This window comes from Homarus americanus, unplaced genomic scaffold (genome assembly GCF_018991925.1).
Source record: "Homarus americanus isolate GMGI-L3 unplaced genomic scaffold, GMGI_Hamer_2.0 scaffold21314, whole genome shotgun sequence".
Taxonomy (NCBI): Eukaryota; Metazoa; Arthropoda; class Malacostraca; order Decapoda; family Nephropidae; genus Homarus; species Homarus americanus.
This window is the reverse complement of record NW_024720811.1, coordinates 3,235,779-3,261,279: the sequence shown is the minus strand read 5'-3', so window position 1 is coordinate 3,261,279 and position 25,501 is coordinate 3,235,779. Positions and strand designations below refer to the sequence as shown.

Genomic DNA, 25,501 nt, shown 5'->3' with positions numbered 1-25,501 from the left:
TACGTGGGCGTGGCTGTGGGCTTCAGTGTGGGCGTGGGCGTCCTGGTCCTGGTGTGGGCGGGGGTATGGCTACGACGAAGACGGGGCAAAACCTCGTCCCCTCGTGTTTTCCGCCGCCCTCCCCCGGACACCCTTGACATGAAGAGCCTGATGGAGGGAGTGGGCATGGGCACGAACATCATGGGTAGCACCACTGCCCACTTACGAGGAAGGGAGCTGCCTCCTCTACGACGACCTACAGAAGCCCCCTGACACCCTACCCCCGCCCTTACCCTGACGCCACTGACGCCACCCCCGCCCTCAGGTCCTCCTCCACCTTCCCTTCCACCTCCTCTTTCACGCCCATCCCCCGCCCTGTCACCCTCGCCTCCATCTCCCGCCTGCCACTGCCACGGCCACCGCCAATTCCACCCCGTTTGAGAAATGAGACAGATACAGGTGAGTGAGTGTAATAATGTAACAGTCAAGAGGTAGTGTGTAACTAAAAGTGAGACGTTCTTTTTTCTTTCCTTATATTTTTTATACTTGACCCCTAGGCGAGGCCGGGTGATAAAGGGATTTTTTTTAGTGTGTCTGTGTTCATCATATCAGTCTGTATGTCTTATCAATAGTTCATACACTCGACTCGTCCAGTAGTTATCAACGGAATTTCACACCACTTGCTACAGATGGCGTGTACGGACGAAATTCATGATTTTTGGCGAAAGTGTTTGTCCTTTGTGGTATAATAAAAACAGGTAAAAGGTGAAGTGTTATTATCATGTCGGTGAAATATTGAAGCGCGCGCGTTATATTACCATGTTCTTTGGCACTATTCTCATGGTTGAAAGTGAGAATGAGAGAAACATAAGATAAACAACAATATTTTTCAGGCAGGGAGGAAGTCGGCCACCAGCTTATGTTGTGGACGTGTCTAAAAATTAACTCTTAGTTTTATCATTATTCTGGACACTGCAACGTATAGTATGACACAGGTGCATCAAGAATTGTGTTTTTTGTGTGTGTGTGTGTGTGTGTGTGTGTGTGTGTGTGTGTGTGTGTGATTTATATAACGTATAATACAACACAGGTGTAGGAAATGACCCCTTTTGTTGTGAAGAATGAGGCACTGTATATTGTATCTAGTCTCTCTCTCTCTCTCTCTCTCCCCCCGTGCGTATATTAGTCTTTCTCACAGTTACTTTAGTGTTTAATCCGTGTTAGGTACTTGTAGTACTTTCAGAGCAGTGTTTCCTCACCGTTAATCGTCTTGAGGAAACGTTATTGTCTTTGTAGCAGATTCCCAGCTCTCTCTAACTCCAGTTATGATTGTGCCTGTGTTTGACGGAGCTGACGTTGGATTCTCGTATGTGTTTTGTATCACCCTGTAGGAGAATAATTTAACACACAAACATTTGAGGTTGAGTGCTGGCGGCGTCGGTGATGGAAATACTCGTATGTACAGTATATATATCTCTAGTGCCTTGTTTTATGGTACCAGGGGAGACGATAATCACTATTCTTGAAAGGTTTATATGCTATTTTTTCCACATAACTGGACATGATGGCACACTCATCATCAGTTATAGTGGCGTCCAAGTTACACACAAACTGTCGTCACTGTGTGTGTGTTGTATCCCCTGTGAGAGTAAACACACACACACAGTAACCCCTCTCAGTGGCGCACTAGGTCAGTGTTCAAGTAAATTTTCCCAGCCGTGAGTGACCTTCTTGAGTGATGATAGAAAGAAGCTCTGTGTTATGTCTAGCAAGGCAGTTTTAAGTTGTTTGGGTAGATTAAAACAGACTATCACAAATAAATCTATTTTTCTCCAGCGATTGAGTTTTTCAGTTAGTGAGTGTCGCTTATATCTGTTGGCGTAGCTAAAATTAATTTATGGGCCTTTGAGAATCCAGGTCTTGCTTTTTGTGAAGTTTACGAGAGGCAATAAGTTGAGAGAACTGAACTCCAGTTACGAGCAGTTTGATCTACATCGATGGAGTGAGCAGTACTACTGTTCCGGGAGTGTAAAGAGTTTTTATTTATTAATGTAGAAATTCCCAGCAGTGATTAGTATTGTGATGTAGAATTTCTCCATGTTATTCCCAGAACTGCAAACCTTTAACGCTAGTACTGATCAAAGACTTGTTGTTATTGTTGAAGTTGTACCTCAATCCTGGAGATGGACTCGCAGGTGTTGTCCAGTTAAGTTTTGTTCATGCATAGTTAGTGTCGTGCGCTAGTGTAGGGCTCGTGGTTGCTGCAGCTGTTCCCATCTTGGGGAGATGAGCATGGCAGCTGTGGTGCCCTCCACCAGCAGGACACCACAGCTACAATTTCTGGAGTGGTTAAGGAGCTGCCCGACGGTAGTTTGGTGCTCTCTGGAGGTGTTTTAGCAGGAGGTTGGGATCACCGAGTGACTTAGTGACACCACCACTTTAAACACCGCTCACTCTTCCAGATCATCACCCACCACCGCCCGTCTTTGTTAGTTTCTGAGTAACACTATTGAAGCCCTCGTCTAAGATCAGTCGTTATGCATTGAGGTTGACAACATTAGTATACACTTGCCATTAATGAAACGACGCAAATACACTGGTTATTCTTATCAACACTTGTAAATGGTTGTATTCCGTAGGCAAATAACATTATTGTAGCCTTCGTTTGAGGTGACTCGGGTTCACTTGAATGTCTCAGTATTACACAAATGGAACTACCGAATCAACTTCTTGGAGCACTGCGTGTAGGTTAGGAGTCTTACTTTACCGATGTTCCTCAAATTACAAGGAAATATTTGAGAAGCAGTAGAGGCGTCGGCACCTGTGTAGTGTTCAGTGGTGTGAGACTGTGAGCAGGTCGGCGAGGAACAGGACGAGTGTAAATTGCATCAGGAAATCTTTTCATCACGAGCACGAGTGTTGCTATTGACAGTGTATCTGGAGCCTCCGCTGCACCCACACTAGTGAACTCCCCTCATTACCGCCCGCCTACCACTCCTGACGGTGTAGCTGCTGGGGAACAGTTTTACCTTCTACCAGGGGATAGGGTATTCTGGTGATAGATAGATAGATATTCAATGCAAGTTTAGATTTATTCAGTATGTACAGTATATATATATAATAACAATGCAGTTGTCACGCTTTATATGTATTACCTCCCATATATTGTGTGTAATAACTCTATTAAAGGTAGTAGCCTACAAACCTTGACTGTAATAAGGGGTAACAGTAATTTTAGAACCGGTAATGATTTCTAGTGAAAGAATATTTAACCTTATAGATGTATATGAATAGTTCAGCTTTAAAAAGTTAAGGGTAAGTTACGTTAGTGTCCTTTACAACAGCCTGCCGGGCGGCTGATAGTGTGGACGTGACCCTTGGCTTTAATAACTCTTCTCTCTCTCTCCACCGTCCGTGTCGCTGGGGCAGGTACCGTCCGTGACTGGTCCGTGGCTGACATGCGTGTACCGGCAGGACCCGACCCACCTGGCTACACCCACACACACGCCGGCTTGCCCCGGAGCGGATCACCCGGACGGGCATGCTGGCTTCAGGGGCCTTTGCTACGGTGAGTCAACTGGTGGTGTTTGGCTATTAATTATATTTTAATTAATAAGCCTTGGCTAGCAATTTGTACACTGATTCACATTTTTAATTCGTATGTTGTATTTCTCATTGTGGACACGTACTGTATATAAAGCATCCGCAACATTCGTTCTAGAAAAAATAAGTTATCTATTACAGTGTGGTTCAGTGATGAACTAGATTATTGTCCAGATTGTAGGTTAAGTAAGTGATTTCATCATTATGGTAATGCACATTAATTAGTGTAATGTATAGTTGAGGAATTGATGGTTGTCGAGTGCCGTGTGACCCCACACTGCCTCCTTGTATACTGAAGAGCTACTCGAAGCTGTATCTGCTTTGTTACAAACAGACGGCTGGTGCTGGGACTCTCTTTGACAGGCTATTTACAAAATCCCTTGATGTTTGTGTTAACGGAGTTCTTTGAGGAAAGTACTCATCCAAAACACAGGCATGCACTCCATTATTTTCTGCACAAACTTGTACAGTACTCTTCACCATGTACTGTACACTGACTTAAGGGAGGACAAGTAGAGGACGCTTCACTATTCTCATTGATACGATGTTTACAAGTGGACTTGAAGAGCAGTTATGTACACAAACTGTTGGAGTACAGGAGGTAGTGATGTTGTGGGTGTATAACTCCCTCAAACGACTCCGTCATCACATACATCAAAGGACATTGTAAATAGCCTTTATCTGAAGACATTAGTGGAGCCCGTAGGTGCCCTACACACGCTCTCCCAGCAAGCTCAGTCATAACTTTGTATTTTAATAAATTTAAACAACCATTCTCGTGTTGTGTTTTACATGCACATTGTATTTTTAGATACCTACAAGTTGGTCAGCATTCGTGGCGACTCTCTTGGTCTAGTGTTTTAGAAGAGAAGTCACACGTTAGTGGAGGGCAAGGATCTACATTGTTCAATACTTTTGCATCTCACATTAATCTGAATATATTTGTCGTAAAATACGGTTAAAATATACGAACATTTACATACACAAAATAAGACAACAGAAATACTTGGATATAATTAGAACACAACGTTTTTACTCGAAATAGCTGTCGGTGGGCGTGGTCTCGGAAGATGCACCACAAGGATTTGTGGATGATGATAGCATGGCCCCGCCCCCAAAGCAGGCTGCATTAATCACAGTGACTGCCCACGAGGCAGCGCCGGCAGCAACACGCCACGCACAGGTCAGTCAGCTCTCAGCCATGACACCAGTATGACAATAGCACCCACCCCTATTATCAGTATGGCAGCAATTACTACCTGTCCTTACTTGCATGACATGATCTCTCTATCTTGCCTGTCGCACTACCTCGTATTATCTCTCAAATCACTCGCTGTCTTCCTCTCACACCCACTATCAACAATTCTTAACAGTGTCACCACCACCTGACACACTCGGTCTCTCTTTCATACAGTCGCACACTTTAACGCTCGCTCAGTATCCCTCGCTGTCTCCCCCACACAGTTGTTGGCATCACTCAACCACGAGAACCTGACCCGACTGCTGGGGGTGGTGGTGGGCGGACCCGTGGGCGTGACGCTGGTGCTGGAGTACCAAGCAGATGCACACCTTCCAGAGTACCTGCACGCCCGCACCCTCGCCCCGGCTGACTATGCCCACACCGCCATCACACGCCCAGACGTCCACACACATTCCACCATCAGGTAGGTGTCCACGTCATACCTCTACTGTGTTGATATTTAGTGTGATATGACACACTGACAGTAGCTGTTATACACACACTGACAGTAGCTGTTATACACACACTGACAGTAGCTGTTATACACACACACTGACAGTAGCTGTTATACACACTGACAGTAATAACACACTGACAGTAGTTGTTGTACACACACTGACAGTAGTTGTTATACACGGTTGTTATACAACTGACAGTAGCTGTTATACACACACTGACAGTAGTAGTTATACACACACTGACAGTATGTTATACACACACTGACAGTAGTTGTTATACACACACTGACAGTAGTTGTTGTACACACACTGACAGTATTTACACACACTGACAGTAGTTATACACACACTGACAGTAGTTGTTATACACACCTGATTATACACACTGACAGTAGTGTTATACACACACTGACAGTAGCTGTTATACACACACTGACAGTAGTTGTTGTACACACTGACAGTAGTTGTTATACACACACTGACAGTAGTGTTATACACACACTGACAGTAGTTGTTATACACACACTGACAGTAGTTGTTGTACACACACTGACAGTAGTTGTTGTACACACACTGACAGTAGTTGTTATACACACACTGACAGTAGTAGTTATACACACACTGACAGTAGTTGTTATACACACACTGACAGTAGTGTTATACACACACTGACAGTAGCTGGTACACACACTGACAGTAGTTGATACACACACTGACAGTAGTTGTTATACACACACTGACAGTAGTTGTTATACACACTTACACACACTGACAGTAGCTGTTATACACACACTGACAGTAGTGAATACACACACTGACAGTAGCTGTTATACACACTGACAGTAGTTTTTATACACACACTGACAGTAGTTGTTATACACACTGACAGTAGTTGTTATACACACACTGACAGTAGTTGTTATACACACACTGACAGTAGTTGTTATACACACTGACAGTAGTTGTTATACACACACTGACAGTAGTTGTTATACACACACTGACAGTAGTTGTTATACACACTGACAGTAGTTGTTATACACACACTGACAGTAGTTGTTATACACACACTGACAGTTGTTATACACACACTGACAGTAGTTGTTATACACACACTGACAGTAGTTGTTATACACACACTGACAGTAGTTGTTATACACACACTGACAGTAGTTGTTATACACACACTGACAGTAGTTGTTATACACACACTGACAGTAGTTGTTATACACACACTGACAGTAGTTGTTATACACACACCGACAGTAACTGTTATAATATACTTGCTGTAACAGTAGGTGAAGGTAACACAAGTGTTTAATGGCACTTGTTATTATAGTAAGGTTATCCCACCCCCATCTCTGCCACCTCTCATTAATCTTCTCTCCTTCCACTTACACTTTTTCACACTTCTCCTTCCTCCCCATCCATCCTCGCCTCCTTTTCTTCTTCTCCTTCTATCCCATCCCCTCCCTTTCTTCCTTCCCCTCCCATCTCCCCCGCCCACGTGCCATGCTAACAGTGAGTTTCTACACAGTGTTGGGGGACTGGTGGGCGTGGCAGTGCAGGTGGCAGCAGGGATGGCCTTCCTCGAGTCTCACCGAGTCTCACACACCGACCTGGCCGCAAGGTGAGTCACTTTGTCTCTTCTCCTCTGTTTCTAGAGACTTAGAGGTAAGCTCCCACCCCTTCCTGGCTACTAGGTGTCTTATCTCTGAGGCTACAGGTAGTCTCACCTTCCTGGCTACTAGGTGAGTTATACACCCCCCATTAATCACACACACGAACCCTTGACAGGATACGAGTCGTCATAGTGGAATAGATCAGCAGAAGACCGCTAGAGTGGTACCTACTTGGCTTCATCCACCCACCCTGGCAAGCGGCGGGGCGTCGTGATGGTGTTATTGGCACCGTAAATCGTAGGGTGTCGGGGAGCTCGTCTGTAATGAAGCCAGGGAGGGTGTAGGTACAAATGATGCACTTAACACACACACTCGCTCTCTCTCTCTCTCTCTCTCTCTCTCTCCGTTATTCTCACAAATAACCTGTCGTAGCGAGCTTGGCAAAACCCTGTGTCAGTTTATCATGATCATTGGCTTGGTGGAGTTATGGTACTTCCCTTGTCCTCTTGATACTTCCCTCTTGTCCCTTGGTACTTCCCTCTTGTCTCTTGGTACTTTCCTGTTGTCTCTTGGTACTTCCCTTGTCACCTTGGTACTTTCTTCTTGTGTCTTGGTACTTCCTTCTTGTCTCTCGGTACTATCCTGTTGTCTTTTGGTACTTCCCTTATGCATTTCAGATATTTCCTTGGTGTGTCTTGTTATTTTCCTTGAGGTACTTTATCACTATCAAGGTAAAGTACTTCCCTTGATGCCTCGTCACTACCATGGTACTTCCCGCCGTACGTCGTCACTACCAGCGCCGCCACACGCCACCCTCTGGCAGGATTTAGTGTAAATACCAGGGCGACCAACCTGGTTATTTTCCCCGCGGGCCGAGGGTGTGTAAAGGTCAGCTGACTGTCGTGTCAACACAGAGATGGGGACCATGTACAAAGACGGAGCCCTAACCTAACATAAGGGTGTACTGTACATTTTTTTTGAAAGTTGTTACTATTATATCATACGTAATGGCTACTTGTTTATTATATTATGGAGACGCAAATTAAAAAAAAAATGCTGAACATTTTCGTGTATTGTTTACGATCTCAGGTGCTGGGTTGGTTCATTATATTTATGAGGGTAGCCTGTGTCCCTTGAAGGGTTTAGTCTTCAGCTGATCCAGAGAGAGAGATTAACTACAAAAATATGCAAAAAAATTAATGGTTAAAAATAATGTTACTCTGAAATTAAAATCCAGGAAGTTAAGTATCGTGTGCCCGTGTGTTCCGCCATCTTAAAACTTTCCCCTGGGGGCTCTTTAACGTTCCTCTTTAAGCCTCTTGGTGAATCTTGGGACTAATTATCTTATTCGACCTTCTTGACACCTCTTGATATTGTGTTTAGCGTTCCTCTTGAATTTCCTCTTATTTGCTCTTGCATTCATCACCTAACCTTTTCAGCAGACCTTCTTGGTGCCTTTTGCTGCTTATATATGGGCTTCTTACTTCCTCTTGGTACAGTTTCAGACACACACATTCTCTGGGTTCCTCTTTAATCCTCGTGGCAGCTTCTGAGAGGCCATAATTCCTTCTTGGATCTTGTTGATGACTCTCAGTGTCTCTCAGTAGTGTTCAGTGCCTCTCAGTAGTGTTCGGTGCCTCTCAGTAGTGTTCGGTGCCTCTAAGTAGTGTTCATTGCCTCTCAGAAGTATCACCTAGGGGGTTGAACCTGTTGACATCATCTTAGTACTCTTTTTAATCCCCTTTGATGTTCTGTTACCTCCTGTGGCTCTTTGTAGACTCATGTGGCCCTCTGTTGGCTCATGTGACCCTCTCTTGGCTCATGTGGCTCTCTTGCCTGTTGTGGTGTTAAGCTGGTGTAGTCTTGTGTATGTGTGTTCCATCTGTGGGCGTCATACCGAAATAATGCCGCTGCAGTTATTATTGTTTCTAATATAATTATTATTTTATTGTTGGTGGTGTTTGTGAATTGACGATGACTGTATCCCTTCTCCACTGTTGTCTGTATGAGAGTCATGTTGGTAAGGGCGATTGTGATATAAGATTAATTTATTCTGGCGTAATTTATAGGGAGAAGTAGCTTTCATAATCTTTAAACCGATCGCGTGTATGACCCAGAAGTTTGGAGGCTAGGTATTACCAGCTGTTGAACGTCTGAGTCGATTAGTTTTGTTTAGGATTCAATGACACCTCAAGAGTTTCGGAGGTAATATGCAGCAGCGCCAAGCAGTTAAATGGTTGAAAATAAAAAATCCTTCAGTTGTTACTATATGTTCCCTATTGGACCTGATGGGGGGATGGGGAAGGTGTAAGAGGAGGGTAGGGGGAGGGATGGGGTGAGGGAGAGGAGAGCGGCCAATACAGAACATCAAATAAAAGGCTGGACACGGGCACACGACAAAACAACCCGACCGAACTACAACACCTTTTTTTCAGTGTTCCGGGTAGAATATATCACTAGTGTGCGAGTTACTTATGTATAAACAGCGTCGACAGTACACTAGGAAGCGGGTAGGGGTTATTGTTCCTCAGCCCGCCAAAGTGATCGTCGCAAACAGTATAAATTCTCGTTGGTTGGCAAACAAATAATGCTGAATTCACGCCCCCCCCCAAAAAAATCTCTTTGGTAAGAAAGCTGAGGTGTAAACTACAAACTCTAACATACTTGTACATATTGTGATTACAATTGTGTGTGTGTGATGGTTGGTGGGTGTGAAACAGCTCCGTAAAACCCTGCTGAACAAATTGAAAAACATGGCCCCTTCCAGCTGAAAAACACCCTGCTGTAGTACATTCACGGGGCACTGTTTTCATACATTTTTTCGACACTAAACCTCTTAAACTTGTGAAAATAAAGAGGGCGATAATACAGCCTCAGTTTATTCAGGTTTAGAGTGGAAGTACCTATGTAATATCGAGGTAGCGCCAGAAAGTAAGGAAACAAACACACTGTGATTGGCAGTAGTGGTGAATCATTGTGTCGGACATCATCTCGCTGTATGAAATCCGACGCTCGGGAGCCAACAGGCAAAGTCTCACTTAACCTAGAAGGGACGTGGGAGTTTTGAGGACTTTGTGGTTGTGGTAATTTTGTTCTTTCTTTTTTTTTTGGGGGTGTGGTGTAGGTGTTGTATATCTTCTAGTTGGATTCTGTTCACTATTTTACAGGTGAGGTTTTGTGCTGTGGAAAATTCTCGAGTAGGATTACCTGCGGGATTTTGTCTGCAGTAATTTATTTTTTTTGGGGGGCTGGGGGGGGATTTTCTGTTGGGAATTTTGTCTGTTGGGAATTTTGTCGGTGACCAGCAAACGACCCCAGTGGGCGACTGACGCTCCACACAGCCGATATCTCCACCTTTTATTGCCGCCATAACAGAAATCCCGCGAAATGCGTGAGCCAAACCCACCCCTTGTGAAAATGGTGTTTAATGTTGGTAGTTTAGTGGTGATGGTACAGCTGCACGCCACATAAAACTGCCCTTAATTACCCAGGGTCACGCGCCCACACCTGACCTCTGGCTCCAGCGTTGTACTCCACCAAACCTGACCTAACCTAACCAACACTTTTGTAACATGACCCTAACCTAAGAAAGACAAGCCTATCGTAACCTCATCAAACACTCCTTTGGAAATAAAAATTCAGAATATCAAATTAACTTGCTTATAAGCAGACAAAATTTTCCTCTTCACTTAGAATCCAATTATTTACTCGACATTTCCTGTATGTTGGACGCTAGTGATGGCTGAAGTAGTAATATTGTAGTATTGAAAAGATAATTATGCTTCATGATTTACCGATTCATTCTACAGGAACCTAATCCACTGTAGAGCCAGGTAGATATCCAGGGCTGTTGTGGACCTTTACCACCCCACAACCCCCTCCACACTACCCCTCCTCCACACTACCCCACACCCTCCCCACACCACCCCTCCACACACACACACTACCCCACCCCTCCTACCCCCCTCCACACTACCCCACCCTCCACCTACCCCACACCCCCTCCCCACCCCACCCCTCCCACACCCCCCACACCCCCCCACACCCCCACCCCCCACTACCCCACACCCCTCCCCCCCACACACACACCCCACCCCTCCACACTACCCCACCCCCCTCCACTACCCCCCTCCCCACACCCCCTCTCCCACTACCCCACCCCCCACCCCCACCCCCCCACACCCCCACCCACCCCCTCCACCCCACCCCTCCCACACTCCACCACCCCCACCCCCTCCACACACTACACCCCCCTCCACACCTCCACGCCCTCCACGCCCCTCCACCCTCCACCCCCTCCACTACCCCACGCCCCCTCCCACACTACCCCACCCCTCCCTACCCCACCCCCTCCCTACCCCACCCTCCCCTACCCTCCACTACCCCACCCCCTCCCTACCCCACACCCCACCCCCCCACACCCCACCCCACCCCACACCCCTCCCACACTACCCCACCCCCACCCCCTCCCCACCCCCTCCCCACTACCCCACTCCCCCCACCACACCCCTCTCCCCACCTCCCACCCCCCCACACCCCCACACCCCTCTCCACACCGCCCTCCCTTCCTCCACACCCCCTCCACTTCCTCCACACCCTCCACCTTCCTCCACCCCCTCCACACTTCCTCCACCCCTCCACACTCCCTCCACCCCTCTCCCACTTCCTCCACACCCACCTCCCCCACTTCCTCCCACACCCTCCACTTCCTCCACCCCCTCCCACTCCTCCCACCCCTCCACACTTCCCCTCCACACCCCTCCCTTCCCTCCACACCCCCACACTTCCTCCCACCCACCCCACACTTCCTCCCCACCCCACCCCTCCACCCCCCCTCCACACCCCACACCTCCACACCACCCCACACCCTCCCACACCTCCCCACCCCACACCCCCTCCACCACCCCACCCCACCCCCACAACCCTCCACCCCCCACAACCCCTCCAGCCCCTCCACCACCCCACCACCTCCTCCACCCCACACCTCCACCTCCACCCACACCCCCCACCACACACCTCCCACCACACCCCCCACACCTCCCTCCCACACCCCCACCCCCCCACCCCCTCCACACCACCCCACACTTCCTCCACACCACCCCACACTTCCTCCACACCACCCCACACCTCCACACCACCCCAGACCCTGCGTCAGTCTCTTCCGCCTCGCCACGCTCGTATTTTTTATAAAATATCAAAAGAACACTCAATTATTTTTTCCTGGATACAAGACTACCAACCTTCCCCAATTTTTATCCTAACTTAACCTCGTACAGTTTAGAAGTCAAAGGTCATTCAATGATTGATCTTGACACTAAATTAAAGTCGAAGGTCAAGGCCCAATGGTCAAATTTCATGGTAAAAAAAAATTGGTTATAAAAAATCTGATTGGGATGAGTCTCGCTTTCAGTGACCTTACATTACGTGTGTTGATCGTGAACTATGCGTCAGGTGCTGCTCCTGTTCCCAGGTCTTGGTAGTGGTGTTAGGGGGTAGGAAGGCGTAGCTGGGTATGTTAAAACTAGGAGGCGAATTGCTTACCAGATGCAGTTGACTATTTCTCTTTTCGGCTTTTCATTCCTGGTATAGACATAGTGTTTGTCTGTCTGTGGGTGCGCATATTAATAATAATAATAATAATAAACGGTTTATTGAAAAAGTTCTGCAGCCCGAAGGCTGAAAATATACATTGGACATAAATGACTTATTACATACATTGGTGGTTTAACAAAAGCCTTCATTAGAGAAAGGTGAAGGAACATACAGTGAACATACAGATTAATGTTTACACACGTAGATCATGTGAGCTGAGGTGTTGAACAGCAGACACGTAGTATAGTAACTCCCTCACAGATGGTGTTATGAGGGGTCGTTCCCTCACAGATGGTGTTATGAGGGACTTGACGTGGTGTAGTAATTCCCTCACAGATGGTGTTATGAGGGGCATGATGTGGTGTAGTAATTCCCTCACAGATGGTGTTATGAGGGGTCTGATGTGTAGTACTTCCCTCACAGATGGTGTTATGAGGGGCCTGATGTGGTGTAGTAATTCCCTCACAGATGGTGTTATGAGGGGCCTGATGTGGTGTAGTAATTCCCTCACAGATGGTGTATGAGGGGCCTGATGTGTAGTAATTCCCTCACAGATGGTGTATGAGGGGCCTGATGTGGTGTAGTAATTCCCTCACAGATGGTGTTATAAGGGGCATCACGTGGTGTAGTAATTCCCTCGCAGGTGTTATGAGGAACTTCACATAATGCTGTAGCAACTCATTCACTATGCGGTGTCGTGCATAATGGGGACACCACGTGGTCCGTTGTCACAGGAATTCACTCACTCAAGTGGGTGAGGTGTGGTCCCAGGCCTCTCTATCGTGGAGTCTCAGGGGAATTATCATTGTGTGTGTGTGTGCACGCGCGCGCGCCCCTCTACTTCGGTAATCGATGGTAACGCTGGTGATTTGTAGCCGTTATACTAATCTTCCAACTAGAGGCGGATCATTGAGCAATTGTGGAAGCTGGATGATTTTTCCATTTATTTGCAGTTGTTTAACTTGCTAATTAAAACCCTTGGGGCGTTATTACCTTGTTCTACACCTGGTCTCCTGGTGGTGGTGATACTGTTAGTAGTGGTGGTGATGTTAGTGATGATGGTAGGGGATGTCACTCAACTAGATATAGTGTGGGTATGATGAGAGAGAGAGAGAGAGAGAGAGACGTGTGAGTTACAGCATCCCCTCACTACGGATGTGCGTGATAGTGTCCGCTAAGGTAACTTTCAAGACGAAAGATATACACACTAGTGAGAGATAACGTTAGGGGGGGGGGGTAAAGAGGTAAGGGAACCACAAGGGTTATAATAAACTCTACCCCTCCCGTTCCCCCTCTCCCTCTCCATTACCCTCCCTCCTCTCCATTACCCTCCCTCCTCTCCCTCACCCTCCCTCCTCTCCCTCTTTTCCTTCCTTCCCTCCCAGCAATCTAGGTGATTTGTCAAGCTGGGTGTTCAATTACAGTTGTAAGCGATACTACTACTACTACTAACACTTATACTAGACACTTATACAACTACTACTCACACTTGTACTACTGCTACTACTAACACTTATACTAGACACTTATACAACTACTACTACCACTTATACCACTACTACTAACACTTATACTACTACTTTTTTTTTTAAACGTGGCCTCCAGCCTCCCCCAATAGCCACACCTTCGCCACCATTTAATTACCTTAATATTAAATATCCTAATACATAAGTAGCTATCCACACATTTTATTACCCAACTATCCAAATACAAAAGTATCTACCTTAGCTCAGTTAGTTAAGCTCAGTTCTATGCGGATTTTAGTGGCCCTTGAGACACAGCAGAACAGACTGAGTAAAGAGACGGATAGGCGACACCTCAACCAGGCCACGACGTAACTACTGGGCTGCTGTTCTGATAACACTCAGTTACCTGATCACACAGAGATACACCTGATCATCCACACAGTTGTATTATCCGAGTTGTATAATCTTCAAATAAATAAATAAATAAATAAATATATATATATATATATATATATATATATATATATATATATATATATATATATATATATATATATATATATTCAGAAATATTACAAATACATATAATTAGACAATACACACACACGCTACTCAAGACTCGGTGTAATTAACCTACCGACCACATGACGTTATTCAAACCGGGTTTATGGTACTGATTATTTAATGGAATGTGCTAAGTGTGGCTATTAACACAGGTGTATATTTAGTGCAATAAAGTGTTGAGTGACAGCAGAGGCACAGTACTTACCTGGCGATCCCTGCCACACAAATTTATCCGTGTAAATATTGGTTAACAGGTGTAATGACAGGGTGGCAAGCTCCTGTACTCCCCTGCCCCTTCCTCCCCCTCCGCGCAGGTATTTACACACACCTGGTCGCTGTCTGGTGAAATTAGTACCGCGTTAGATAAGTGGTGGGTGTGTGTTGTGTGTGTAGGGGTTGGGGGGGTCTGAAGTTGGTGAGGGAAACCACGGCAAAAATTATCAGATTTGGTTATGTTAGTGTTAGGTTAAGGTAGTCTTAGGTTAGCGTTAGGGTGATTAGGTTAGCGTTTGGTAAAATAACCTGGGTGCTTAATCTTCAGGTGATCCCAAGCAACACATAAATTATGGTTATGAGAACAATGAATCACCGAGGTAATTGTGTTCCGACTTACCGGGAAGACGGAACGAAACCCTGGAATTTATCGATAAGGCATGACTGTACTGCCTGATGGATATAATACATTTTCTTTGTGATTTATTATTGTTTTGTATCTTAGGGAAACAAAAGTTGACTAAAACCATCTTTCATTTTTTTTTTCTGTTGTATGATCTGAACTTGTGCATTTATCTCAGAACTCGAGTTATTTTATCCTGGATGGTGTGTTCCGATGGTGGGGGTGAGGAGGGTGACCGGCAGCCTATGTGAGTTGAGGAGGAAGCTGGGGTGGGCGTCAGGGGCGAAGAATGAGAGACGTAAGTGGAAGACGAGGAGGTTGTAGTGGATGATGGCAGGTAGGGCCTACAGTGAGAGTCTCCCTCCCCCACACAGTCCTAATTTTCCTCCCTCAACACATTATAAATTAACCCCCGCTGAGGCAATACAGTGCTGTACCAGAAACTCCTATAGAGGTAATAGACAGACAAATTCAGATAGTTTCTGACCATATGTCCCCCCCCCTGGTAATGCCTCTCCCTGGTAACCGTGAGTCAAGGAAGGGCATTTGCATCTTGGGTTTCATTACTATGCCGACACTCAGCTCTGGCCGGTGATTTGAACCTTTGTTGATTAATTCTGATGGGCGTCCGGGAAGCCAGAGAGAGAGGCATTGTTGTGTAGCTGGCGAGAGGACCCCGACCCTCGTACCTGTCTACCTGTAATAACCTATAGTACCATCACCCCACTACCTGTAATGACCTATAGTACCATAACCACACTACCTGTAATGACCTACCTGTATAGTACCATCACCCCACTACCTGTAATGACATATAGTACCAACACCCCACTACCTGTAATGACCTACCTGTATAGTACCATCACCCCACTACCTGTAATGACCTATAGTACCATCACCCCACTACCTGTAATGACCTATAGTACCAACACCCCACTACCTGTAATGACCTACCTGTATAGTACCATCACCCCACTACCTGTAATGACATATAGTACCAACACCCCACTACCTGTAATGACCTACCTGTATAGTACCATCACCCCACTACCTGTAATGACCTATAGTACCATAACCACACTACCTGTAATGACCTACCTGTATAGTACTATCACCCCACTACCTGTAATGACCTACAAGGAAGCAATGTTAATAAATATGTGAATTACATTAAGTTGAGTATTAGAAAATATATTACATAAAAACAATATTAAAAACAGGTGTTGTTACATTAGAAGAACATCCTGGATATCAAAAACAGTATTACACAATTGAAAGTATTTGAATTAGAATTTATTCTATTTAAATCATCACCATAGAAATATCTTTATATCAAAATCATATAACATTAATAACATTTACATTAAAAACACTCGACTTACTAAAACCTAAATTATATAAACCAAGTTGATATTACACTAAAACAATAGGTTTAAAAAGAATTTACATTCAGTACATAAAAAGTAGCAGTTAAAAAAAATCATTTAAAAGTTGTGATGTTTCATGTAACGTCACGAGGAACATCCACATGACCCCACCATCCCTCACTCACCACAGCTCTGTTTATGACCCTGTTAAGACACACTCCATATTCGGCCAATATCTCCTTCCCACACTCGCCAGGTACACCACCTTACCTGTAAATTACTCTCACCGTGTGTGTACATACCTCTTGGACCTGTATGTAGCAGGCAAAGTTGTTAGGTGACGTTGTGGTGGTGAGTGGGTTGTTATGGTGGTTGTAGTTGAAACTACAAGACGGCAGTTATAATGAACATTTTAACCTTTCCCAAATCAACTTTTACATATAGTGTGACGTTATTATGTATGGAAAGGTTTTGACCTGACCTTATAAACTTGTTCTTTGTGTCTGAGCAGGAACGTGGTAGTGGTGGGCAGCAGCGTGAAGGTGACGCAGGTGGGCTCTGCTCTACCACGCTACTCCAGCGACTACTGGCGGCCTCCTGATGGTCGGGGTCCTGCACCGCTACGATGGTGCAGCCCAGAGGCACTCTGTCAGGTGAGAGGCTATCTGCCTGGTTATGGAAGGAGTGAGGGACTGTGTTTAGTTAATGGGAGGGGTGAGGGACTGTCTGCCTAGTTAATGGGAGGAGTGAGGGACTGTTTGCCTAGTTAATGGGAGGAGTGAGGGGCTGTGTCTGGTTGGTGGGAAGGACGAAGGCCTCCTAGTGGAAAGGCTTTTCTGCCAGGTATACAAACGATAACTAAGGCAGAACAAAAGATAACCCCAGCTAAAAGTATCCTTCTATCATGATTCATCAAGTTGGTCCTCCTTCATCAAGTTTGGAGTAGCACTTGTATTTAAGACTGGACTCGATGTGCTGGAGGCAGTGAGTCATGTTAGAAGTAGACTAATTACCTAAGTTGGCAGCCAGCTGGTCACAACACCGTGGGGCACCTGGCAGTGTTTTGAAAGATTATCATCATCATCTCTCAGACAGACACAAATGAATTAGAATTGTGAAAGAGATCAACAGACAGAGTCAATAGGAGGAAAATTGAGAGAGAGAGAGAGAGAGAGAGAGAGAGAGAGAGAGAGAGAGGTTGTGTAAGAAAGAAAGAAAGAACTAGAAATGCAACTAGAAGAATGTATTTTTCAGGGTGTTTTGATAAATCCATGTTTTACGTAATTAAAATGTTTGTATGCTGAATTTTCCTTGTAACTGTAGATAAAAGAGCAGATCTAACTGGTTCACTTAAACTAACTAGATCTGATTAGTTTGTACCAGTTAGGGGAACAAGATCCCCAAACATAATCCTTACCATGAACAATGTGTGCTACAGGTAATACTCACCTCCATCTACTCCCCCAGAGCACCTTTAGTTCAGCCAGTGACGTGTGGTCGTTTGGGGTGACACTGTGGGAGATCCTTACCTTGGCACGCCGTCGACCTCACCACCATCTGTCTGACGACCTCCTCTTCCACGCCATCCTTTCCACGCACGCCCACGCACACCCACCCACACCAGCCAACGATACTTACGCTACTCCGCAGGTGAGTCACCATGTGCAGGCATCATGCTCTTACTTTGAGGTTTATTCTACATTGGGCAGATTATTGTTTTGCTTCGTGATGTACAAATGATGAATCAAAAAACTATATTTATTTATTTAATCATTTCTTTATTTATTGATAGATTTTTTATTGAAAATTAATTAAGAATTTGTGTACTGTATTAGAAGTATTTATGCTTCACAACATATTTTTATGCCCTTCATTATCTCCAAAATTGTTGGTGCTGCAGGTTGTATTGAGCCCGCCGGCGTGGTGCCCCCGGGAGGTGCAGGAGGTGATGAGTGCCTGCTGGCGCCCTTACCCCTCCCACCGCCCCTCCTTCACCAACATCCATGCCAAGCTGGCTGCGTACTCCCGCACCCACGACTAGCGTTAAGGCCTGCACGCCTCCCCTAGCCTGCAGACAGGCATGGCGGGAAGTATCAAACATAAGGGACAGGGAATAACGTGCCAAATATACATATCGGGCATCAAGAGCGTGCCAGTTAGATATATATGAGATGAGCAACAACGTGCCAACTAGGGTTAAGTTAGTTTTTAACAGTAGGCTGCTTCCTAATGGGAAGCAAATTAATTTTATCTTGGCAACAAAAAGACCTGAGTGAAGCACCCCACCTAAGGTCTGTTCATCAGCCAAACTTTTTAACTTCATTACATAGAAAAAGGGTAAAAAAAATAATAATAAATGCGATAAGAAACTTTTCTTTCTTTTTTTGTTTTTCAGCGGTGACTCAACATTTTGTTTCCCCGCACCAGAATTATTTAACCTAGCCTATTTTTCTCCCCTCTCTCTCTTTGCGTGCAGAGTTTTGTACATATTTTAAAATCAAGTCCCTGAATGATGATAATGCAAACCAACCAGTGCATACACACAAACGATGGCCAGAAAACCACCTTGCCTGCTGGTGGTCTCTCAGTTAGTGGCTTACCTCAACCCTCACCACGGAGGTCCTGTCAGTTGAGGAACAGATACTGGTTGTGTCAGGTAGGGCCCCCTCAGTTCACTGCAGTGTTGCCAATTACTATTCCTAGTATTTACTCTTAGTTGGCGCTCTGATTTCTATATGGTACTGTCAATTCAGCCCTACTAGTCTTCTGTTGTCACTTAAGGCTTCATTTAGTGTTAACAAACAGGATCGCTACCAGTTAAGACCTGGACTTTATTGCTATTACAGTATATAGAACACTTCCCTTCTGCTGTCTGCCAGTAGGGGGCTCCAATTCAAATGCTGTCAAGCAAGATCTCTACTTAACTACTGTCAAGTTTGGTCCTAACTTTAGCACTGTTAGTTGTGGTTTTAGCTAAACCACTGTCAAATAGAGCCTAAGTCTCGGTCTATCATTTGTTGACCAACGAAATGGGTCACCCATTGGAAAGCTGTAAAGTTCAACTCCAGCTATAACCTTATAAATCTCAACTTTGATGTGTCACTTGTGATACTAACTTACATTTTGTCTACCAGGGCATAATTACCGGTCCTGACATTCAGCATTGCAGGAGTGTGGCCCTTAATCAGGTGCCAACATCTGTTGCCCAACTAGTGTTGTCAACTGAGGGACATTTGCAAAGCTCACAACTGAAATACTAACTAAAACTGTCGGTTGGCATCTGATTCTGTTCACTTCATTTAAACCTTGATGTACGGCCCTCAGCTGGAGGTTCCGAGTATAATGCACATTATCTGGGATACCCTTCGGCGAGGTCACAAGTATAATAGTGCCAGCAGATGGACTGTGAGTTGAATATTATCTGTGGGATTCTTCATGTAACATTTTATGAAGCAGACCGCATTTACGAAGAGCTCTACATTGGTTGCCATTTGTGGTTCAGTTTTGTAAATGTAAAAGACTGAAAGATGCAATAACAGTATCAATTCAGACTAATTGCACAATCAACAGAGGCCATAAGCATAATATCAGCTGAGGGACCTTCAGTTTACTATTAAAAGAGGGACTCGTGCATACTATCTTTCGTGGGACATGAAATATATTATTGATTGAGAGATCGTACATTAAAGGGAAAGACTTAAGGGTACTGTCAGGCATGGAAGCCCGAAAACCTCAAATCTACGATCACCCTTAGAGACCTTCTTCAGTTTAATATCAGTTCAGGAACCTAATTTATTTCCTCCATTTGAACACCCTATTATAATGAGACTTCTTTAGAACTAAGCTACTACTAACAATTTCTTCGGTACCTGGACCATAGATATTAAGGGCAGACTAGTTTATAATTTCCACGAGTTGTCAATTCTTCATAGACAGTTAATGCATTCCACTAAGCTGTTTTGAGTTGGTAGCTGAAGTTTAATGTGAGAATGTTGGCAGGAGGAGCGCTTCGCTGCCTCCTAGCCAGCTAACACCTCAATTGGGATTGATCAGAGAAAAACCAACGTAGCTAAGTGTGTTAATGTTTTAGAAATTACTGTAATTTAGAAATGTGCTTTTTTGACATAACATCTCCTTCATATATTTTGGATGTTTAAGTACGTTACATGTTTCTAGTCAAATGTTCAAGTCTGGTTTCTTGACAAGGCAAGCAGTATTTTTCTGATTACTCGTGTCATGTACTGATTTGTATGTTCATAAGTTGTTTTGTATATGACGAGTCTTCCGTGTTTAGGCTACTTAAGTATTCATAGTTTTAGCCTCATGTTTCAAGGTTATTATATAGTGCAGGATTAGTGTGTTAATGTGGACACCTTCCTCATTGGTACCCTTGTTGCTGGTGGTCACTTGTAGTATTAGCTTGTAAGTTGTAATGAAGTAGAGGTAATCACCAGGTTGTGTACTTGCTAGGGTTCACCTCTGTTATGCACACGTCATGACAGTTGGTTCAGTACAAGAACAAGGATGTAGTGGTGGTGGGCTGGTGTGCCATCTTACAGTGCATGAGCAGGGAAATAGTGGTAGGATGGCTTACCGTTTCATCCTGCAGCACAAGAACATGGATGGTGTGGTGTGTCATCCTACTGTATAGCAAGAAGGATTTAGTGATGGTGGTGGGTGTTGTCATCCTACAGTACAAGAAAAATTATGTGGTGATGGTAATGGGTGTTGTATCATCCTACAGTACAAGAAAAAGGATATAGTGATGGTGATGGGTATTGTATCCTCCTAAAGATCAGGAACAATTATTCAGTGGTAGTATGGTGTAGTGTAACATCCTGCAGTACAAAAGCAGAGATATAGTAGTGATGGATGGTGTGCTGTGGTATAGTACATGAACACTAAAAGTAACGCGACTCACTGCATGTGGCGCAGAAATAATGACAGTTGTTACCCACACATCTGTACACCACCAGATTACTTGGTGATGACCTAAATGGCTTAAATGGTGATATTGAAGGTCTGCCTGCATGGGTCACCTGTAGGAAACTCAAAGGACCTACATATAGCACCCACCCACCCTTCTTACCCTCCCACCTGTGAACCTCGCTCTACTTTTAAATGAACATCGAAATCATTTGCTTGTTTTATTTTCCATACCCTTTCCTGGCGATTGTAGTTCCTTTAGTATTTGAACTTAAGGCACTTGAAATTGCATTTGGGCCACTATTAAGATTTTTCATCATTTCATGTAAGTTCAATTTCTGCTTAATAGATCATGGTGTCATATCAGTTTTCAAGTGGGTATTAACTGGTAGGAATAATAATATTTTTCACCCATATAAGTACCACTGTAGTCTTTTTGTAATTTTGAATCCTAACATGAAATTCGTGACAGTACCACAGTAGCAACCTGATGGTAATTTGTATTACTGCAGTAGTAGATTATTGGTTTATTTATTGTACCACCTTAATTACAGTTATTACCAAATGTGACATTTTATATGAACTGCTATGTGGATCTTGTGACTAGTACAATATTAAGGAAATTGATTACATATTCCTGATGTTTTGTTTTTTCTTCAGAGGTATACATTTTGAAACTAAGGTTTAAAAAAATGTCCACCATATTCACCTCAAACATCTCTGCTTTATGTTATTTTTCGTGTTAACAGCGGGACACCCCCCCCCCCCCACTCGCTCTACCTCCCACTCAGGAGGAGGTGAGTGCTATGTAAACGTCATCTCTGACCACACTCCACAAAATACTGTACAATGAATTTGGTAATTGAGGCAGTTGCTGAAAATGGAGGGGGGCTGGAGTCACTACTAAGATCAGAGACGTTACCTAGGACTAATTCTGGCTTGAAAGTCATGTATGTACACTAATACTGACACGTTCCTTGATGCGAGAGCAGAATTTGAAACCCACTCAAGATACAGCCACCCACTATAGTAGGTGTTGTAGAATTGTTGTACAAAAATTGGAGAATAAATCTGGAGGTATGGGAGTTCAATATAGATAGATGTGATACATTTCTGAACCTTTTTCAAGCAACTTGTAAGAGGGGTGTGGTTATCTATGCTAAACAAGATCTTAGAGCAGGGGTGTCAAACTCATGGCCCACGGGCCAAATGTGGCCCTTGGGATGGTCAGATGTGGCCCGCTGGATGATGGTAAAATTTATTATCCCGTGAAATTATGATAGAAATAGATATGATTATGGTTATTTAGTAAAATGAATTTTACGTACTTAAGATCAGACAAACCCAAATGAGGTATTCCTGAGAATACAGGTAAGGCAATGTGTGAAGCCATAAACTTCAATCCAGCAAATATGTGATATAGCACTTGTGTTGGCCATAAAATAAAAATTGGCCCTTGAAAGGTTTTGAGTTTGACACCACTGCCTTAAGAGCCAGCCAGGTGAGGTGGAGAGGGACGATGTTTTTGAAGAATCAAAGTGGTGTAAATTTAAACAAAGAGGAGAGACTTACTCATTGTTGGATGTACAGTGTGTACAGATCCTCAAACTTTAGCTTATTCAGCAAAGGAACTTAAGAGCTTTAATTGACAGCAGCGCTCAACCCTAGCCACCTCCTTGTCATAGAGGTTGCCTCTGAAGAATGTCTTGAATAAAAAGAAGCTGAGGTGCTCCATATATATATATATATATATACTCACACAGGGAAAAGGGAAACAATGGAGCACCTCAGCTTTCGTCTTTTTATTCAAGACATCTTCAGAGGCAACCTCCTATGACAAGGAGGTGGCTAGGGTTGAGCGCTGTTGTGCTGTCAATTAAAGCTCTTAAGTTCCTTTGGTTGAATAAGCTAAAGTTTGAGGATCTGTACACACTGTACATCCAACAATGAGTAAGTCTCTCCTCTTTGTTTAAATTTACACCACTTTGATTCTTCAAAAACATCCTCCCTCTCCACCTCACCTGGCTGGCTCTAAGGCAGTGGTGTCAAACTCAAAACCTTTCAAGGGCCAGATCACCTAAGATTAACCACCCTATTGCTAACCTAATCATGTGTTACCAAACATAACCTAACCTTCTATAACTTAACCCCAATGTAGTGTTAAGACGGTTAATCTTCAAGTGATTTCACTGTTAACTTTGTGTAGTCTTTTAATTCACGGAGGAAGTTATTTATGCTGAGTTTTGTTGTTGTAGTTGTCGAATTGCTATTTACTATTACTGTACATAGTGTTGAATTCTCATAAATTCAATTGGGCAACAGTTTATATACATTTCAGGTAAAACATTTTATATAAATTAAGATTCAATTAAATATTTTTTGGTAAATCATCTGACCCTGACAGGACACACACAGCATCACACTATTAGAGCCTAGGATGAGGAGACTTGGAGAAAGTAAAATTTTAATTACAGTACTCAAAATCACAATAGCAGGGGGCCTCTGATGGCTGTTTTAATGTTTATGTAATATTTTGTTATTTTGCCAGATAATACGGCTCTCTAACTCCCAACATTTTTATGGGTGCAATCACAATTTGATGTCGTAGAATGTGCATCATTGCCTCAAATGTTATGGTGATGGGGTGGAGGTACTGCATCCTGGTCCGCCTCCCTACTTGTGTCCACTCATCGTGATCTCTGTCAACACAAGGCCGGAAGTGAACACGACAGGATCACCTGCATAAATCCCTTGTTTTTACCTCTTGCACACGCCCGGTGAGTCTCAAGATGATGCTCTTGTAATGCTTTATTCCTTGTTGACACATGGGAGAAGGTGCACTACAGTTAGAAATAGAGTAGTGGAACAAGTTACCAAATATCATTATTAACTTGAACACCCTGGGTAGCTTCAAATATAGGTTGGACGGATATATGAATGATGGGGGTCGGGTGTAAACGGGACTGCCCACTATGGGCCAATAGGCCCGCTGTCATTTCCTCCATTCTGATGTTCAAGTGTAATCCTACTCTAGGTCAGGGTCTTGATTGTCATATATTCGTTAAACTACTTGTTTAGTATTATCCCCTCATTATTAGTCAACTTTGTAATCAGTCAGAGGGCCAGCAACTTAAGGGTTTCACACTGTCAGTAGGTATTGGGCATACAATACTATACTTAATTGAACATGTGCCAGTGCTTGTCTAGCCAGAATTTGGTGCTTCTACAAGATTCATTGAGTAGATTTTGACGGTAATGGATAATGAGAAAATGTATTAACTTAATTTCCAACGCAGTAATATCACTTTCCATCACCGTGTTCTGCTTACAGAAATTTAAGGTTTTGTGCGTATCTGTATTACGTGTAGGTGTAGTAATGACGTACGTATATGGAACTGTAAATACGATCCTGGATGATTTTATGAGTCGGATAAAATTCATAATTGTATTTATGATTAAACGACAAAGATTAGGGCGCTGTAAAAAGGATGTTCAGTATCGGTACTCATGTGTTGGGTAGACACTGTTGTCACTCGTACCTGGAGATTCCATAAAATCCTAAGCTTTGTAAATTAAATAAGGTTTAATACCATTCATCGTCATTGCCATACTGTTGCCATTAATCCCACATAAGGTGATTGTTGTCATTCATCGTCTTTGCCACACTGTTGCCGTTAATCCCACATAAGGCGATTGTTGCCATTCATTGTCTTTGCCATACTGTTGCCGTTAATCCCCCATAAGACAATTGCCGCCATTTGAGTCTTTGTGAGTGTGTAGGTCCTTGTAAGTCCTTATGAGACCTTGTGAGTCCAAGTGAGTTCTTATAAGTCCTTGTGAGTCCTTATGAATCTTTGCGAGTCCTTAATGAGTCCATGTTAGGCCTTGTTAGTCCTTATGAGTCCTAGCGAGTCCTTTTGTGTAGTTATGAGTTATGAATCATTATTAGTCCTTGGGAGTTCTTATGGGTCGTTTGTGAGTCTTTATGGGTCCTTGTGAGCCTTGAGTCTTTGTGAGTGAGTTCTTATTACGAGTCCTTATGAGTTCTGATGACTTCTCATTAGTCCT

The 25,501-nt window shown here is 44.0% G+C and overlaps 1 protein-coding gene across 1 annotated transcript; it reads left to right on the top strand.

Annotated features, from left to right (window-relative positions):
* The first annotated feature begins 392 nt into the window (after positions 1–392).
* Positions 393–21,644, top strand: LOC121861237 (insulin-like growth factor 1 receptor). The gene is made up of 8 exons (XM_042358886.1): positions 393–438; positions 3,409–3,547; positions 4,628–4,765; positions 5,047–5,246; positions 6,818–6,910; positions 17,019–17,160; positions 17,975–18,157; positions 18,408–21,644. The coding sequence occupies exons 2-8, from the start codon at positions 3,521–3,523 to the stop codon at positions 18,546–18,548; spliced, it is 924 nt and encodes a 307-aa protein (XP_042214820.1). The 5' UTR covers positions 393–438; positions 3,409–3,520; the 3' UTR covers positions 18,549–21,644.
* Positions 21,645–25,501: the final 3,857 nt, after the last annotated feature.